Raw genomic sequence first — 20,453 nt, 5'->3', positions numbered from 1 at the left:
ACAAGAGTAATTCTTTTATTGATGTGCTCCACGTGTCTCATTCAAATCAGGGCACTTCAAATGTGGTTTTACACACAGTTCTGAAACATTCCAAGCATTCAAATACTACAATTCAATTAATGTGTACTTAACACACACATACTACTGGAAAGCAACTGGAATTCTGTGGTGTCATCATCCATTTGTTTCTTACATGATCTAGACATCCCTCAAGTTGGTCTTAGAATCCTTATAGTTAGATAAGTCTTGTAAGCTCAAGTCCAATCACCAACCCAGTACTGCCAGGCCCCCCACTAAACCATGCCCCTAAGCACCACACCTACACATCAGGTTGCCCAGAGAAGTTGTGGGTGCCCCATCCCTGGAAGGTCAGGCTGGGGAGGCCTCTGGGAAACCCAGCCTAGTGAAAGCTGGCCGTGGTGAGGGTTTGGCAATAGATGTTTAAGATCTCTCCCAACCCAGACCATTCCATGATTCTGTGATTTTTTTGAACACAGCCAGGGATGGGATTCCCCAGACAGCCTCTTACAATACTTGAAAACTCTTTCAGTGAAGAAACTTTGCCTAATATCCAATCTAAACCTCCTCTGGTGCAACTTGAGGCCATTTCCTCTTGTCCTATCAGTAATTACCTGGGAGAAGAGACTACATCCATCCCACTACAATTTCCTTCCAGTTAACTGTAAAGAGCAATAACCCCTGACCTCCTTTTCTCCGGGCTAAACACCCCCCGCTCCCTCAGCCTCTCCCCGTAGGACCTGCGCTCCAAACCCTTCCCCAGCTTCGCTGCCCTTCTCCGGACACGCTCCAGGACCTCAACGCTCCCCCCGATTTTCTGGCGTGGCATCACTCCGGGGACACCAGCGGGGCCCCCACGCCGCCCTCCGCCTCTCGCGGGGCTCCTGCCTCCTGTCCCGCGGGGCTCCTGCCTCCTGTCCCGCGGGGCTCCTGCCTTCTGTCCCGCGGGGCTCCTGCCTCCTGTCCCGCGGGGCTCCTGCCTCCTGTCCCGCGGGGCTCCTGCCTCCTGTCCCGCGGGGAGGCGGAGGCCGAGCTGCCCCGGCCGCTCCGCTCCTCTCCGCTCCTCTCCTCGCCCCGCCCGCCGGGACCCCCCTCCTCCCTCCCTCCCTCCCTGCGCGTCCCGGCGCCGCAGCGGAGGCGGTGCCGCGCTGCTGTCAGGGCGCGGGGGGCGGCGGTGCGGGGATGGCGGCCCCGCTGCGGCTCCTGCCCGCTCTGCTGGCCCTGCTGGCGCTGCCGCCGCCCGGGGCCCCGCGCCGGCCGCGCTGCGGGCCGCCCTGCAGCTGCTGGCGGGAGTCGGCGCTGTGCGTGGGGGCGGCGGGCGCGCCGCGCATCCTGCCCGCCGGCCTGGGCTCCCTGTGAGTGCCCACCGCCGGCGGGACCTGCGGGAGGGGGCCGGGAATGCGCGGCGGCCCCGCTGATGGGTGGCATCTCTTTTTCCAGGAGCCTGGTCAACGGGACCTTCTCCGAAGTCAAGGACAGGATGTTTTCCCACCTGCCCTCCTTGCAGCTGCTGTAAGTATGGCACTGGGAAGGAGCACGGCCAATAGCACCTCACCCCTTTCTCCTAAATAGAGTGCCTTTTAGAACAGAGCCTCTCAGTTTCTCCTGGAGTTCCCTTTCTCTTGTAGAAAGGGGGAAAACGGGAGAAGACAGCTTGCACAGTCCCCCAGTGTAGCTGCTGTTTCATAACATTTCTGCTCAGGGATGCATTTTCTGCTCAGAAACTACTTCGTAAAATGTGTATTTAGTTACTAACTGAGCGAAAAATGTTTTATGATGTCCTAGGTTCCACTTTTTTTAAACTTGAGCTTTAGTAAGTTTACGGCTGCGTTTTGTCCCCCAGAGTTGTGTGGTGGTGGCTCTCACTCCTGCTCACTTTGTGCCCAGGAGTCTGGCACTGGCTCTATGATGTTGTGGGAGCAATGGGGTGAGCAGAGGCTTCCAGGACACACTTCAGAGGGAATCCTCTGTGTGTGAAGTGCTGGTGTTGTCTGCAGCATGACTCTGTGCTTCAGCGTGTAACTTGGAGCCTTAGATGCCTTTTAACCTGGCAGATGTCCTCTGCCCCAGGAGACAGTAGTCCAGCTCCCAGCTCTTTGTAGCCATCCCTCCTTCCTGACCCCAGGCAGGCTGCTTGGTCGTGCCCATGTTGCAGTTAGGTGTGTGCCTCCTGCTCCAGGAGCTTACCCAAACTTGCTTAATTTAGCTGTCCTGGGAGGCAGTAGGGAAGATACAGAGACTGCAGTACAAGCCCCCTGGGGAGCCTGATACTCACTTCTCTGGCAGCCTGCAGCAAAGCTGAGCAGCAGCCTGCATCCTGTCTGTCCCAGGGCAGCCTGTCCAGAACACCTGATACCAGGCAGGCTCTCCACACCTCCATCCCAAAGGACTGACTGACCCCCTCAGGCAAAGATACACTGCAAAGAAAAATTCAGCAAAAAGATACAAAGCCTGCCAGAAACCCAGGCTGAGTGCTTGCCACAGAAGTAGATGTTAAAGCTGGTCTTTTAACTGTTAAAACTAGTGAGAGATAGCCTCTAAAGGCATCTGGTAGCTGATGGCAAGGCCCCTCTCCTTGGGCACCCCACTTCCTTTGACTCAAAGGCCTGTCTTCCTACTGGGAGGAGCAGCACTCCATGCAAAATGCTGGGGAGAGGTGGGCAAAGCAAGGGGTGGAAGCTTTTAGTGTGAAACTGGTCCCAAAGCCAAGTTTCTGTGAGAGTTGGGGGTCAGCACCGAGCCCCCCGCAGAGGGCACGAGGACCTCATCCACCAATAAATGGTGGCAAACAGGGACCTGTGCCAGCTGGGAAGGAAAGGGAGGAATCCATGGATGAGAAGCTGTCGGTGGAAAATTAGAGCTGGGGGGAATCTTGCTTGGTTTGGATGGTCGTACTAGGAAGAGAGAGGAAGAGCTGAAGATGGTCCCTTTTTCTTAGCTGCAGTAGATTTTCTGGAGATGTTGGGGTGTGTAGGGTAGTGGGACAGAGCTGGGTTGTTGAGGAAGGCAGAAGTTGCTCATGTGACTTTACATGATAAGTCAGATGTGGGAGCAAGAGGGGTTTGTCACCACCACCTTGGGCACTCACAAATTCTGTTGTTTGGTGTAATTTGTAACTTTTTCCTTAAAACATGAGAAAAAATAACAATTAAATAACAAAGAGCTGCATGCATAATTGAGCACATGGGCACCTCAGGAAAATGTCTTGGGGGCAGTAATCATGGTAAAATAGTAATGCAAGTATTCATTTTTGATGGTGGTCTTCATCTTTGTCAGATTTCTTTGGGATAAGTTAAGGAGCATTTGTCTAGTATTAGCATAATATCCAGGGATCACAGGGAAAGTTTGCATTTCATGTTCATTAGTCTTCTAAATTAATTTTAGTAAAATGCCTAAAACCATACAAAAGGAAGATTAATCAGTTGCTCTAATAAAGCAATTAGTACAGACATATTCATTCATAGGGGAAAATTCTGAGATTTTCCAAAAAATATTTCTTTTGAGCAGTGTTAATATTTTAGACCAAATAAGAAGTTTTGCTATTTTCTTGAAAAAAGATCGCCCTCTCTGCCTTTGAACATCGACATTTGGAGATTGTCTGCTGTTGTGCTTTAATACAGCAAGGGATGAACTTTGCTGGCAAAGCCTCCATAACCTCCCTGGCTGTCTTGTGCTGGCTCAGGTGACAGCCTCTCTGGTGCAGCTCTAGCATGTTTTGTCCCTGAAGTTCACACGGGAGTAGGGCAAGGCAGTGCCTGGAGGAGGCAGCACTGCAGCTCTTCCTCACCCTCTGTGGACACGGCGCTTTTCTTTATAAAGACAGCAGGATTCTCTGTCTCAGTGGTTTGGATGTGTCTGTGTTTCCAGCAGACAAACTGGCTGCTGTCCTCCCACACTGCAGGCTGTGCCCCATCTGCAGGTCAGGCTTGGAGCATTCCCCTGGGAACATGGAATGAGTGAGCACTGGCCCACTGCAACTGCATGAATGAGAGCTGGTGCTTGGGAGCTTAGGATTGGTGATGAGGTGGGCTCTTAAATGCTGTCAGTGGAGCTGGAGGGGTGTTGAGTGGATGGGGCCCACACTCAGCAGACCTGCCATCTAATGATGGCTTGTTCTGCTCAGTGGACCATAGAGTTGAGGACCAGGTTGCATTTAGCCAAGGTCGATGGCACAGCAAGCATTTTTCCTGGGGAGTAGTGGACATTAACTACCATCATGTAATGCCTTTAAATTTTTTTCAATAGACCATTCCACAGTATTTTATGTGTGCTGCATTGGTGGGGTGATGTGGGCTCAAGTCAGTAAGATTAGTTTGGTCATGGGCAATAAACACAACAGGCATAATCCAGTGTGTCAGGTTTTAATGTGCTTTCCTAATGCTGGCTCTCCATTTTCAGCTTGCTGAACTCCAACTCCTTCACTGTTATACGAGATGATGCCTTTGCTGGTCTCTTCCATCTAGAATACCTGTAAGTTTGGTATTTTATGTCCTTTATAAATAAAGATATTTTGATATGTTGCCAAGACTCCTGAGGCAGTCTTGGTCTTTACTGTGATTCCCAAGAGCAGGGGAGCTGAAGGATTTATGTTCCACTCCTGTGCAAATATTCTTTATGGTGGCTGACGATTTTTCAGATGTTACAGTGCATTTTTTGAAAGATGCCATGAATGCAAGGCATCTCTGTGCAATTACAGCACACTAAAAAGGCATTGCTTAGCAAGAGCTGGTCTTGGCTTTCCATAACAGTGCCACCCCTGCAAAGGAGATTTGAACCTCAAGCAAGAGGTGGAGCAGCCTGTCCTGACCTATGGTCAGCCCAAGCAGGAATTGCAGAATAATGGTGTACTGCCCACAACAACCCTGAGTCTGCTTCTCTTCTCCCAGCTTTTGTCTCCTACTTTGCCTTTTTTCCGATACCCTAATTAATGTCCATAGAATTTATCGTTATCTAATTAAGTATAAATACATACATATATAAACATACATTTCATGTAATATAAATTATTGCAATTATATATATTATTATTTTAAATTATTTAACTCTCCTTTTGTTTATATCATTCACTTAGTTGATTTTTACATTCCTTTCTTTTTCTGGTCCTTATTTTTTTTTAATCTTTATTTCACTCCTTTTTCTTTTATAAAAAAGTATTAGCTTTGGTATAAAGTTGTCCTCCCTTCACACTCCAAAGGATGGCATTTCTCTGTGTTACTCAGTATGAGCTGTGTGTTTGAAATTATCAATACAACCTGAAAAACATCCTCACCCCACCTACATTTCCAAGCTGAAATGTACCTGTGGAAAATGTTTGTCCTTTTCTACAGGAAGACCAATGCTCATATAACTGACTCTTGCTAAAATCTTGAAGGCAAATAGATATTATGGTGGGGTATATTCAGGGTTAATAGTCTGGTACATGTGGAGTAGCCAACAGTGGAACTTGAGCTAATGGTAAATGGTATATGCTAAAATCCATGATTCAGCTACATTTGAATTTTTCAGAGATAGCAGGTTATTTAAGCATTCTCTTTTCCTGGTGTATACAGGTAAAAAATTATTTGCAGTAGTTTGTAAAAAGGAAGAAAAACATTTTCCATTGTACCATTAGTGGCCTGCTTTCACGTGTTGATGGGCTTGTCCCAGCAGCATAGCACAGCATACATTGTGGTAGTTGCACTGGTCACTGCAACCAGATCCCTGTCTGAATGAAACACCCTGCTCTCCTCAGATAGTCAAAGGGCAAATCTCTGTCCCTGACCACCAGCTGCAAGCCAGGGAGCAGGATGAAGACTGGTAAAGCCTTACAGTTTAATTTTTTTTAGCGGCTGAACAAGTGGTCTCAGTTAATGGCTGTGGTTGTCTTTTCTGCCAATTCCATAGAGCTTTTCCTCTTCCCAGCAAATCACCCCTCCACCTTTTGGGAACTGGCTGTGAGTGGCCTTTCTCTGTGATTTGTTTTTTTGGCCATGCAGGCAGTAAAACGAGTACAGCTTCTATAACTCATGTCTCTTCATTACCAGGGATCAGACTTTGTAAAGAAGAAAACCTCACTGACAAACAGGAATGACAAGTGTCTGTGTGTACAAAGCCAAAGTCTCTGGCCGGGGAGCAGCTGGGGAGCACTTACAGCTGGTACCTATATAGAGATAATATATTTCCAGCTGTGTCCTGCTACACTTGCAAAACTCATAATGGCATTCAGTGCACCCTTAAACTGACCCTGTGTACAGAGTCTGGGTAAGGCAGGCCTGAAAAAGACAGGAGCTTTGCTGGTGAACAGACTGGAATTCCAGAGTAGTATCTCTTGGAGGCTAGGCTTGGTGATTCAAGAATCTGGCAAATTCTTAAGTTCCAGCTTGTTGCAGTGTGGCCTTGCTTATTTGCATAGACCACTGAGCTGGTGCTGTGCAGGGATGCCAGCTGCCAGTGAGGGTGTCACGAGGCAGGGTGGTGCTCTGCTCTTGTGGGTTGAATTTGTGGCTCCACACAGCCCTGAAAGGGCTGACCTACCTCTGACATCTCCCACACAGACACAAGACTTTCTCATCTGCACCCTTTGCCTGCAGACAGGGTCCTAGTCACTTCATGAAGGACTTTTCCTACACCTAAACTGCAGAACCAAGAGCACTTGTCATCTCTTGCATTCCCATCTTCATTCTCTTCAGAAGAGACCTTGTCTCCTAGCATTTTCCCTCTAACTCCTCTGGAGGGCAAACAGAGCTGCTTAGGAATAAGGGAGGCACTTTCATCTCATATGCCTTTTATAAAGTCAGCATACAGTTGTCTTCATCCAGGTTTAGCTGTTTCAGGCAATATCTTGATGGCCACCTGGCTGCAATCACTTTGCAGGGATGATGGCGTATTTCGGGATGCGTCCTCAAGTGCTCAGGGGTCAAGATGCTCAAATATCAGCTCTTTCTTTAAATGCTGATGTGCAGTCAGGAGGAACAGTGTGCTGCTGAAATCGATATGTGCCTGTCATTATTCCCCAGTGCACGGGGCTGTGACTTGGGTGCAGCTGGCACCCTGCAGAGGAGATGTCCCAGCTGAACACAGCTGAACTGTGGCAGCCAGAACTAAACCAAGGCAGTGGTCTTGCTGTCTGTGCAGATGTCAAATGTGCACAGTTCCAGTCAGGGCTGTGTGGGCACGGAGGTGGCACTGTGTGAGTGTGCAGCCAGGGGACCTCCCCATCACAGCAGGTCTGCAGCCTGGGCAGCCCTGGCACCGCTGTGCTGCCTGCTGGTTTGAAAGAGCTGGTGATTTGTGAGAGGGGAAGGTAGGAGTTTAGCTTTAAAGTCTGCCTCAGGAGGCTCTCCTATGCAGGTCTCTTGCCTCACATAACACATCCTGAGTGGATTACCAAGAGTGGAATAAGGTTTTTTTTTCCTTGATCACTTTGTTCCATTTCTGCTGGACATTTGTGTCATGTGCCATCCCTTGTGCTTCCAGGTACTTGCATTGTTCCTTGCAGTCTGCCTAAGGAAAGGGGAAAAGGGAACACGAGCCGCTCCACTGAGGCTTCCTTCCTTTCAGTCTCAAGGACCTGCCCAGAAATATGCTGCATCTGGCAACCATAGCTTAAAGCACTGTGATGCTAATAATAATGTTACTTAAAGTATTTTAAAATACTTTTTTTTTTTTTTTGCCTAGATTTATTGAAGGAAACAAAATTGAAACCATTTCAAGAAATGCATTTCGTGGCCTTCGTGACCTGACTCACCTGTAAGTTATTTAACACCTGAGAGTATTTTCTACTTGAACAAAAGTCTCCTGAGAGAGCACTGGTTTTCCTGCTACACAGAAAACTTGTCTTCCCTCTGTGTCAGCTTCCTCCTGCTGTCAACAACATGCCTTCCATAAATTAAGAACCAGCCTCAGAGCAATTCTTGCCTAGGCAGCACTGGCACACATTGGGCAGCCTGTGTGCAGGCACAGCTGGGTCTGGGATGCCACTGGTACCCCCAGTGCTGTGCTGGTACCACCACCACACTGCCCACTCATGATTAACATTCCTGCTTCTTTCCAGTGTGCACAGTGGTTGCTCTTTGGGTTACCTTTGCATCTGGGAAAAATAAAAGCTTTAAATATTTTACTTTTATGTGAACTTCAAGCAATCTCCATTCTTGAATGAGAATAATTAATGCCTGTTCCTGGTAACTTCTAACAGTGCCAGTGGCTGGACAGTACTGGATAATTAATAACCTGTAAGTGAGCTCACGCTTGGTGAGAATTGCAAGATAAGAGATAGCAATGATATTAAGCTCTAACTTTCTTTTCTAGTTCTTTGGCCAATAACCATCTCAAAGCTCTGCCAAGAGATGTCTTCAATGATTTAGATTCTTTAATTGAACTGTAAGTAATGAGAATCTTTCTACTGCTTCTGTCATTCTTGCTCTCAGTTTTAGGTTCTGGGTGTGTGGTGATGTATCTGGTATCTACACAGAAAAAAAAAAGTGTATTTTTTTTTGTTCTAGCTTTTTTTCATTTTATAATTGTTTGCTTGATAGACTTTTATAAACTAACTGCTATTTCTTAAATCACTGTTGCTTCTTGTGATGCTGTGCATAGCTTGTGTTATTGTACTTCTTTCTGATGTCTCATGCAAATTGTGCTTTAGTGAAAGGGAGACAATGAATTTTAAAACCACAGTTTCTCTGAACATATTTTCCTATTATTATTGCATATTCCCTGAGATTATTTTAGTACAAGGGATTAGGTAAAAAAAATAATTAAAAGCTTCTTTTCCTTGTTTCTGTGCAGTTGTAGCACATTGCTGACATTCTGTCAGTATCTCCCTGTGTAACTAGGTTTCCCCTATTTTTTGGCCTGGTTCTTCCAAACAGCAAAGTAAAATCATAAGTCACAGAAATTGCCAAAGGATCAAAGAACAAGTACACTGTTGAAATTGCACATACGTTAGCAGGAAGAAGTTAAATTGACTCTACATCAGCAGTGACTCAAAAAATACAAGCCTTACATCTGTTTTTTATGTCTGCAAAGCTGCTCTATCAACCAGCAGTACTGAACAGTTTAGTGAAGGAGGAGTTGTCTGTGTCAGTGGTAAATGGTGCAAAGGAGGCTTGCAGCAGACAACCTGAATGTCAGGATGTATTACATTACAGTCCTCATCCTAGGAAAACTTAAAAAATAACCTAACACATGAATAAGGTGCTCCATTACTATGATTAGATGTGACCATAGACTGCAACGGTTTTCCAAAAAATCTCAGGGAAAGAGAGCTCATAATAAAATAGTCCAAATAAAACTTAAGAAACTTCTCTGTTTTCAGTTCAGAGCAATTCAAGGATACTCAGATATTTTGAAATTCAGCATGCCAAGGTGATGACAGTTCTGTAGTACTCATATTGCTATCAACCTTTTCAAATATGTTTATTTCTGTGTGTTTTTTTAGAGATTTAAGGGGAAATAAATTTGAGTGTGACTGCAAAGCCAAGTGGTTGTTTTTGTGGTTAAAGATGACAAATTCCACTGTTTCTGATGTCCTGTGTATTGGTCCAGCAGAATATCAGGATAAGAAGTTAAATGATGTGACAAGTTTTGATTATGAATGCACCACTACAGGTATTCAGAATGTATATTTCTAAGCACACTACAAATGGTTAAATATCAGAAGTTTGGATAATACCCTTTTGCTTCTATGAGCATGACCTGGGGGGAGGAAAGGGTTACATACAAAGCACTTCCAAGCACTAGAACAAGTACAAAATGGGAAAATTACATTTAGAAGCCAAAGTAAGCACTTTTTATTTGGATTAAATGATAATGGGGGAAGAGCTCTGCCTATTCATATTCCAAAAGACTTGATTATGACTCAATTTGTGGCTTGATTTTCATCACAGAATGCTTTCTATTATCTGGAATAAAGCCATATAGTAATGGCAGATGAGTTTCCAAAAATCTCTGTATTTCAGAGAAAGCAATGAAAACAAGTTCAAAAATGTGGCTATAGCTGTTATCTTTATTTGCTAAATCATTATTTATTAGCATCAAAGATGGTGGTAATAATACCAGAAGTTCTCCATGGAACTCCATTAAGTTGAAGAGAAAAGTCCAATAATATTCTGACTACTGTCTTGTCTAGGATCTTGATTTTTTTATTTTTTAAGATAATGTAAAGCATGCTGAAAGGAGCAAAGAGAAATTTGCATGTGGTTATGCTTACATTTTATGCCCAAACTGCCACAGTTACCCATCTTTAAATGTAGTCACATCATATAACTGAAAATATCAGCTGTGGGTATTGTTTTTCATCTTTTTTGAATAGGATGTCAGCACTCTGCCTTTTTTCTAGACAGTAATATCAAAGGTGTGCAAGTTCTCATCTGTCATCAAGTCAGTCATTATTATTAAAAGACAAGAGAAAAGGTGATTACTAGTAATGTAAAATGAAATTTCAGGAAAAGGTATGAAAGGTGCTTTGATGGCAATATGTGAAGGAAAAGAGAATGAACTCAGAATTCAAAATTATGTCAGAAGAGCAGCAGAGGTAAAGTGCAAAAATCTGCTGCATAAAAGGATGTCAAACACAGGGGAGCAATGAAGTTTAGAACAGCACTGAAGTTACATTTCTACGTCTGCCAAATCACCGAGACACAGGAATGCAAAGTAAAAGCAGGCTTTGTTTCATTGCAATCTGCTTTAAGCAATTGTGTAGCATTAACAGTGCACAAGAGAAAGCCTTACCTGGTCCTCAAACCTATCCTGACCTACCAGCCCTCAGTCACCTTTTTATACCTAGACACTGTAAAGTTGCTCCAGGCAAAATTCACCTTTAACGTTGTCCCTTGGTCTGCTGTAAATGAAATTACACCAAGCATAAATCTAATTTCATGTGCTGCAGAGTTTTTGGGGACGGAAGGCATTCCATGGGGCAAGGATTGCCCAGCTGAATATTTGTTCAAATGCCCTCAGAGAAGCACTCTGACAGCACAGCATGTAGCTGTCATACTCTGTATGACCTTGGTGGTCTGTGGTGTCAGGCCACTGCTGCTTTCTTCTTCTCTGCCACTGCCTCCCTCAGATCCAAAGCGAGTGTAAATATGCCCCATATTCCTTCCTTGAGGATTGATCAGTCACAGGCTTAGAATACATACTGTATTCTAGGTAAAGCAATATACCCCATAGGTGTATTCTCTTTCCCAGTCAGTGGTGGGCAGGGCTCTGCAAGCCTCTTTCATTCATGTTAGTCTTTAGTACAGTATTTCCCTCCTTTGTCAGGTGAGATCAGACTTTCCATCATTTCTGGTCTCCAATACTCTGTGTCAAGCATGAATGGATGCAGGATGTGGTAACAAAGCAGTTTGCTTGGTAAAATGTGTGTCTCATTGGCCCAGTCAGGTCATTGCATCAGCTGGATTGCTACAATGGTAACAGGAGAGATGGAAAGAGGTGCTGTCAAATTTAAAATAAAAAGGCAAAGAACAAAATGGGCCTGTTGCTTCTTCACAGAGAAAGTGATTGACGGTATTGATGACCTGCATTTTAACTCTTTTTTGTGATAGCATCTGTCTTTTTCATTTCTCAATGCTTGCAACATGGAAACAGGTTAAGCCACTTCATTTCTTGTCTGTCTTCCTCAACAGTGTGTGAGGGGGCTGTGCTGTGGCTCTGAGCACCACAGGGGAACATGTAGCTCACTTTCAGGAGACTGGAAAACAGGCCTCGGGCTCCCACAGCCACTGGAAACAGGCCATGTGCATGCCTGGGACCTGCTTTGCCCAGAACGGCAGGCAGGGATCATCTCACTGAGCTTTGGAAGCTTGTTTTCCCCTTTCTTTACCTAGCTGGGATTGTCTTCTGGAGGTGGTCTTCTCTTTCCCTGCTGTCTGGAAGAGAGGTAGTTTGCAAATTAATAGGTACTGCTCCATTCTTGCTTCTGTGCTGGAGATGTCCTGTAGTGGGAGAAGGGACAGGATGGTTAACACTCCCTGCTGGCACACCCAGGTCCTGGGTAGCCTCACCTGGAGGAGAAGTATCCATTGCAGAAGGGATGTCAGGAGAGTGGGACTGAATTGCAGGATACAATTTTGGAGGAGCTGCCCAAACAAACCATCACTCACATTTTTCCGTAGTGTCCTCCAATGTTCCCTGCCCTCTCCTCCTCTCCTGTGCTGCTGGGATCAGCCCGAGCAAGGGCTGCCAAGAAAATCAGCCCAATAAAAGTGTTGGGTGCCTCACCCGTGACACCACAATGCCGGTTCAGCCACAGAGGGAGCACAGGTGGAATAAGTGACTGCAGGACAGGGGGACACCCCCACTCTCAGCCACAGAAAACAGCCTGAGAACCACATGTCTTGAGATGGGGAGAGCAAAACTGTGTATGGGGTGGGAGGGAGAGAGGGACAGCTCATGTAGCCAGCAGCAAAGGGGGGAAGCGTGGGCTGTGCCCTCTGCCCTCTCCCATTCAGGGGATCCAGCTTAAAAGAGAAAGATATTGGAAAAGGGCTCCTCTCCCAATCCTGTATTTACTGTATTAGCTTTTTCTAGCATTTACAGCAAGATATGTAAAAATACATCAAGGCCCCAAGGCCTAAATTTTTTGCAACCCTGATGTGGCAGCAACTTTCACTGTGAAACCCTGGTATTACAGTCTGGTATTCCCAGCTGGTGCTAAAGCCAACATTTATTGCATTGTACTGATTACAAATGATTTCCTTACCCATTTTCATTTACAGACTGGTTTGCTTCAATTCACAGATTACCCCAAAGTGTTTCACAACTGTTCAGATTTCAAGAGATGTCTTATCAGGATTAGTTTTTGGGATTTTTTCCTCAAGATTAAAGAAAAAAATAAATTATTTTCTGTGACTGTATCTGCTATTGCTCCATCCTTTAGCTACATTTTATAACTAGTCAGTCACTTTTACTTTTGGCATACTTTGGTGTCAGTTTTCCCCAGCCCTTTAATTTCCCAGTGAGAATGAAGATAACTTTCTTGTTTGCCTACCAGCATTTATAAACCAAGCCCAAGCTCTATATATAATAGTCCCTCGAAGAATGAAGACTGTCATTTCTTTCACAGCTGTGGAATCTGCTCTGTTTGTTTAATGGTAGTCATCTATCTTTATTCTCCACAAGTGTAACTCCTCAAGGGCAAGGCTTTCAAGCGTGCAGAAACAGAGGGTTCTTCATTCAGAAGCAATTATTTCATAATGCACCAAAATAAGGGACTCGAGTGAGGACTTAATTACCATTTCACCAAAATCCCTGGATGCTCAGGCCCTTCCAGCATTGGAGTGCCTGGTGAAGGCGTGTAGCAAATGGAGCTTAAAACGGAGCATTGTGTGGTTCTGCACAGAAATGCCATCATAGGGAAGATGCCTTTCCTTTTCTACATATCTATATCCATACATTACTTCAGTGCAGGCCTCCTACCACATTTTAGACCTGAGTGCTTTGTCAGCTCTGGGACACCGTGGTTTTTTTCCTGGTAATAGAGATCCTGCACAGCTGTTTGGTCAAATGTCAAATTCAGATCCAAGTCTCCTCACTTTGCCCCAGACTGGCTCTGTGGTGACTGCTGACATACCCCAGAGTGAATTTTCAAATTAAGTCTACAAAGGCACTTAATTTTTGAGAAAAAAAAAGTCTTTAATTCTGGAGTTACGCTCCTAATCTTTACAGGTTGCTCCAATTTCTCAGTCTTATTGTCTAGGATAGGTTTTCCATTGGATAGTAATTTTCAGGTTGGTTGTATTTTATGCCTAAACTATATTTTAATGCCCCATAAAACATTATGTTAACTGAGTTTTTGATTACACCATTTTGTCTGTGGTCTAGGCAAAATGGGGTTATCCCCAGGCAAACTTCAGATATCATTTCACTTTCTGCCTGGTTTAGCATAACACAAATTGCTAGTGATTAAATTTGCATGACTTAAGAAGTTATTGGACTTCAGCTGGTAGTTGCTGTCTCTCAGCTTGAATGTGATTCTATCAAGGCCATTTCACTTGATGGGAAAGCAACTTCCAGCTGTGGGGAAAGAGACTTCTCTCTCTATTTCACTGATAGTAGCCAGCCTAGCTGGAAAATCTGAATTATTTCACTATTTACATATTTGATCTCCTCAATAAATACATTTCCAGAGGACAGTTCATGATACCTAAAGCAGGAGACGCTTTCCCTGTTGCTGCATGCCTAACATGAGCACTGATATTTCCATGATAAGTAATACAAAATCCAGAATATTTCACTCATTTTTCAGTGTACATCATTCTAATCAGTGACCACTTACTCTGTTTCCAGCAAGGATGTATCCTAACTGTAGTAAATGTATGTTTCTAGATTTTGTTGTCCACCAGATTTTGCCCTACCAGTCTGTTTCGGTGGATACGTTCAACTCCAAGAATGATGTGTTTGTGGCTATTGCACAGCCCAGCATGGAGAACTGCATGGTGCTGGAGTGGGATCACATTGAAATGAATTTCAGGAGTTACGACAATATCACAGGTATATGAACACTGAGATTTCAGTCACTGATGAACTGCTGGCATTTCACAAGGATAAGATCTGTAGATGGGACAAGACTGTTGGGTTTTGTCCTGAATCTCTTTTGAATTTGACTGATTGAAGTGAGTGATGTTTGGACATGAGTGACTCCATGGAGTAATGCATCTTGTTAATACATGCACATTTAACCTTATTGTAGCACACAAACCAGGCCTTTTTTGTCCAATCTTGTAAATTTTTCTGAAGGTGCAAACACTTGCCATGAATGTCACACCATGGTCCAGCTTAGCACTCACTGCCTGAATCACATGGCAGGTTAGAGCAGAAGCCGAAGGAGCACTTGATCTTGCTTAAGTGCCTGCAAAACAGAATGTAAAAATAATCTATTGCATGTAGGAGGAAACAGGTCAGAAGGATGCTTTTAGGGTGAGCTGACCAGGAGCCCAGTTGAAAATGACAGAAATATTTAAGCTGTGATTGTCACCTCAAGAGATGTGCTGCAAAGTGTCAGCACTTACTTTCTATTTACAAACATGCTCAATTAACATCTTGGCCAGATTACTGATCAAACAAAAAGCCTGTGTGGATGCCAGGTGATGTTCTAATGCTGATTTTCTAACAACTGTTCTGTCCCTAACCAACACTTGTGGTGCTCAGTCACACCATGACAGCAGACAGAGTCTTCAAAACTGTTATGTGCTGTCTGATTTCCCAGATACTCCAAGCCTGAGGTTTTGAAGTCTCAGGAGCTAAATTATCCATAGAGCACTTTTCCCTCCTGTTCCTTGTCTGTGATCAATTATATTTTATGTTATATTTTGGAAGACATAGAGCACGCTGTGTCCTCCTCTGGTGTGGAATTCTACAAAGGCAGCAAGCTGTGTGTGTCACTGACAAAAGTTTACAAGAAGTTACCCTGTCAGGAAATTTTGGGAATGAAAAACATTGCTTTTTTAGGTTTCATTGTGTTTTGGTAGATTAGGGTAAAGTATGTACCAGAGATGTAAACTGAGAAGTCAACAGCCCAGAGAGAGCTAGCTGAGCCCTAGAAAAACTTAAAATTAAAAAGATAGCTGCTTTCCAGGTGTATTTCACCTTCCTCTGAATGACTTGATTAGGAGACATTTCTGCCAGGGACTTATGTCCTAGCTCCACACTGAGAGTTTGTTCCTGGAAGGTCTGAGCTTGAGCTCTGGACTCTGAAATGTACGCGAGGCTGAGATTATTGCCAGGGCACACAGGGACATAAAAAGCCTCCTGCAGAGCTTAAAGGATGTTTTGTAGAGCTCTGAAGCCAGCTCCACAGAGAATTTCACCACTTACCATTTGCTTAGCATTTGGATATCTAAATTTAGCTCTTTACAACATGGGCTTATGGAGCTGAGCTAGTTGCCAAGGTTGCCTTTACAGTGAACACGTGGAGAAAAGCATTGCTGTCCTTTGCAGAAGGAGACAGGTGAAAGCTCTTCTAAAGTTTGTGTTTTGACTAAGATGAGAAGGAGCCTGGATGACCAGCTGGACCATGCATGCCTGTACTGCAGATACCTTGCTGTGCTTGAGATGAAGGTACTCCCAGCTCTCCTGTACTGGGAGGGTGGCAGATCACCTCAGGACAGCTCTGAAAGCCATGGGTGGGGGCCAGCAGAGGAGCCAGGGTGAATCTCCTGTAATGACTGGGGGACTTGTGCAGCTATAGTTCTGCTTAAACTGTGTGCTCCACAGAGAAATTCCTCTCTGCTTCCAACAACACCTATCATAATAGTCTTGTTGTTACTTTTTTGATGTGGTTCTTGTTTACTGTAACTTGACATTCTCAAAACAGATCATAGCCTGATTGGATCTATCTAGCAACTGCAATATTCCTAAATATTTCTAGTTTAACAAAATCTCAAGAAAACCTAACACAAACAACAGAGTTAGATTTATCTTTTTTTATCCTGCTGTCAGGTGATATATCCACAAGATGCACCAATATTTCTATGTACAGTAGCAAAAAGCTGACTCTAACCCTTCTGGAGCAAGAAAAATATACCATATTTCATTCTTCTAGTTAAGATGGAACGATAGACATTACAAGAATAAGAGAATTTCAGATATCTGATGAGTGGCAAGATAAAAACTGTTGTCATTTTTAAATAATAAAATTTAACCTAAATAATTTTTTTTCATACTAGGGACCATGTGTCTGAACAAACAGAGAAATAAAAAGTATTTTGCATAAAAAGGAATTAGCATTTTATGGTACATCATACTTGCAAACATTGCAGGGTTGGACAAGTAATCTCTGAAGTTATTGGGAAGCAAAAAGCTTGAAAAGATGCTCTGATGGCAGGTAGCAGAAGACAAAATTATGAGATGGTGCAGGTTGAAAAAAAGGGGAGGGGTGGTTTGGTAATGTCTGTGGTGTAAAAGGTGGCTTGTACTGTGCTAATACATGTGTTGTTTTGTTTTCTTTCTTTGGGCAATAGGTCAGTCTATAGTGGGATGTAAAGCCATTCTTGTTGGTGACCAAGTCTTTGTGGTGGTGGCACAGCTCTTTGGTGGCTCACACATTTACAAGTTTGATGAAAGCTGGACGAAGTTTGTCAAATTCCAGGATATTGAAGTATCTCGCATTTCCAAGCCAAATGATATAGAGCTTTTTGAGATAGACAGTGAAATGTTTTTTGTCATAGCAGATAGCTCTAAAGCAGGTTTGTCAACAGTGTATAAGTGGAATAACAAAGGATTTTATTCATATCAGTCTCTTCATGAATGGTTCAGGGACACTGATGCTGAGTTTCTCGATATAGATGGGAAATCATATTTAATCCTCTCTAGCCGTTCCCAGGTGCCCATTATACTCCAGTGGAACAAAGCCTCCAAAAAATTTGTCCCACACAGTGAAATCCCCAACATGGAAGATGTCTTGGCTGTGAAGAGTTTCAGGATGCAAGATGACCTTTACATCACACTCACGAGATTCATTGGTGACTCCAGAGTTATGAAATGGAATAGCAAACAGTTTGTGGAGATACAGGCTCTTCCATCCCGAGGAGCCATGACACTGCAGCCTTTCTCCTTTAAGAACAATTATTACCTAGCCTTGGGAAGTGACTATACTTTCTCCCAGATTTATCAGTGGGATGGTGAAAAGAAGATATTCAGATTATTTAAAGAAATCTACGTGCAAGCACCACGGTCTTTCACAGCTGTGTCAACAGATCGAAGAGATTTTTTCTTTGCCTCTAGCTTTAAAGGAAACACTCAAATATTTGAACATATCATCATTGACTTGAGTTTATGAAAAGCTGCTGGAGTGAAATTTATGTAGAATGACATTTATATACAAACAAAACAAAAAGAGACCTTTCCGAAAACAGGGTGCACCTATGGAGTATGATGACATTTTCTGAACTTTTCAAACTTGCATATTAATCAGGGACTGCATTTACTTGGTTACTGCATGACATGTCCAATTTATCCTTTTTCAAAGAGACTTTGCAATCTGCAGTCATTCAAAGAGGAGTGCAGTGCATTAGAATTAATGTTGACATCTAAGAGAATGATCTAAATTTTATCCAGAAAACTACCTAGAGTTGGACATCTCATAAAGTGAAGAGTAAGCCATACAAAACATAAAAAAATATCTTGACTCCTAAACTAATGTTTTAGTAGTGTAAGTTTTAATATTAAAGCCAGTTCTTCATGGTTACTGATGAATTGTAAAAACAAACAGGAACGTTCCAGAATACACTGAGCTCTCTCTTCAAAATCTTTCTTTCTGGTTCACAGTGAATCCAAGACATCATTATCATTCATTGCAGACTGAAGGGAGAGTCAAAATCTATTGCCATTTTTCTTCCATTATTCACTTGTTTTCAGCAACAAATTGTGCATAAGAAGTAGCCCAGCCCACAGTAAATGGATAGCCAGGAGGAGTGTGTCTCTTCGGGACTGCGAGATCTTAAAAAGTTAACATAGACAGAAAATACCAGAGGTCTGCATGATGCCATGAACAAACCAACTACAAATCCTACCCACTCTGTGTTTTAATAGGTATCTCAGAAATCCATTCCACTTTGCCCTAATTCATACTTTTCCTGATGATTCCCAGTAGATTCTGGGTCTTTAACATGTTATTCTGTTGTGAACTCATTCCAGAAAGCAGAGCTTAGGGTTTGCCTGAAACACACATTGATGCACTCCGTGTTGTAGTTTCTCTGTACTCAATTAGGTGATTCATTGTCTAGTGTTCCCCCCCTCAGCACAGCTCATTAGCAATAAATTCAGGTTTGGGACATCAAAGTTGTATTTGGGAAATCCTCCTTCTGGCTAAAGTCTAACTGTGACTTCAGTATCACAAAGTCATCTGAAACCACACTGTTGGAGCTGTTTCAGACTACAGCTAATACTGCCTCCAAGAAGAATTTCCACTGGGTAAGTCCGGGCTTTTGCCAGGTTGCCAATCCATTGAAGGTTAATGTGGACAGACTGCACTTCATTGGTGTTTTGGGTGGTTATACAGCCCAAGGCATTCAGTCATTCTAAATAGGGCAATCTCGGCACACAGAGCCCCTCTCAGGATAGCAACAAGGGACTGTTTTCTTGGAAAGGCTCTTTGCCACCCTTACCCAACAAAATTGTGTATCAGAGCTCTTGTTTGTTCACTTACACAACACGTTTCTTTAAGTTTCCATACCACTTAGTCTGCTAGGTTGTTTGTGAACCATGGCCTATGATCACTGAGACATTCTCATAGGCTTTCTGATATCCAGGGTGTGAAGTGTGCTGCAGAAGAGGATTATGTGTAAGGACTCCCGTGAGGAGTTGTAACCTACCAGTGACCTGGGATATCACACTCCTCCCCAACTTTTGCCTCTCTGCTATGAAATGAAATTATTACTGGCCTGCCAGAGACATAAGTCATTCAGATTTTCAATTATGTGTTAGGGGTTTTTTTTCCTACGGAGTTGTTCAACCTGGTTTTGCTTTTAATTACACTGGCAACCTGGCCCATCCCACCCTCTGAAATGCAGAGTGCTGTCCTCCAAATCCCAGCGTGGTGTCAGTCCCAGTGGTTCAATCCAGACCAGTAGATACAAACCAATGCTCTGCAATGGGGTTTAGCAACACCTCTCCTAGGATTAAACTAACAAATCTGACAAAACAAAGAGATTCATGTCTGCCGGTGAATGCAACTTCTTACTACATTACCAGTTTTTTAAAGTGGATATGGCTGGCAAGCAACATTTATTTAGCCTATGTTGTGGGAAAGCATTTTGTATTGCTTTTCTGTCAAGCATGCAAGTTTCACTGAACTTAGGTATTCTGATGAGAGTGGCATTTCTCAGTGCACCAGCACTTTCTTTTAGGGCTCAACTGTGAGTTCCAGTCACTGAGGAAGGGGCATCAGTCAGAGTGAAAAGCTGGTTTATAGAAATTGGATCCTTCAAGGGAAGCAAGGGGATGCTGGAAAAAGGCTTGTGTATTGAATACCAGGAGATTGTACTGTTTCAAGAGCCAGGGGGATTTTGAGACTTGGCTATCAAGTTGGATTAAATTAAAATGGTCTCTGCAGAGACAGGCTTAATAAAGAGGATAAAGTGATCCACAGGAGTCTAGCTCATTCACATGGGACCAGAAGAAGAGAGTGAGGGAAATGAATTCTGCAGGCAGGCTGTTGCTTCTGCTGAGTAGCTGTGTTGGTTGGTCAGAAAGCCCAGCTCAGCATCCCCTCCCAGCTTCAGGAAGAGCCTGGAGTCAGACACTGGCCTGCCTGTTCTGCTGAGTTCATGCACAGGAGGTCAAAGCAGCTAAGAGGGAAGACAAAAAGCATCAGTTGAATTAAGAAAAGGATATTGTACTTTTCACAGGATTAAACAATGGCAAGATCTCGAAAAGAGCCTTATTGTGCTCTTTCTGCTCCCAAGGAAAAGCTTCAGGATGTAGGCATAAAAACAGAAATCACTAATCATTGA

The 20,453-nt window shown here is 43.7% G+C and overlaps 1 protein-coding gene across 1 annotated transcript; it reads left to right on the top strand.

Moving 5' to 3' along the window:
- Positions 1-1,200: 1,200 nt before the first annotated feature.
- LGI2 (leucine rich repeat LGI family member 2) lies at positions 1,201-18,902 on the top strand (the record flags this gene model as incomplete). Its single annotated transcript, XM_083862264.1, has 8 exons — positions 1,201-1,373; positions 1,459-1,530; positions 4,417-4,488; positions 7,675-7,746; positions 8,305-8,376; positions 9,437-9,606; positions 14,329-14,493; positions 16,962-18,902. 8 exons carry the CDS (start codon positions 1,201-1,203, stop codon positions 17,777-17,779), a joined length of 1,614 nt encoding a protein of 537 aa, XP_083718390.1. The 3' UTR covers positions 17,780-18,902.
- Positions 18,903-20,453: the final 1,551 nt, after the last annotated feature.

This window comes from Zosterops lateralis, assembly GCF_965231275.1.
Source record: "Zosterops lateralis genome assembly, chromosome: 5".
Lineage (NCBI taxonomy): Eukaryota > Metazoa > Chordata > Aves > Passeriformes > Zosteropidae > Zosterops > Zosterops lateralis.
The sequence above is the reverse complement of the archived record's forward strand: the minus strand, read 5'-3'. Positions and strand labels throughout refer to the sequence as shown.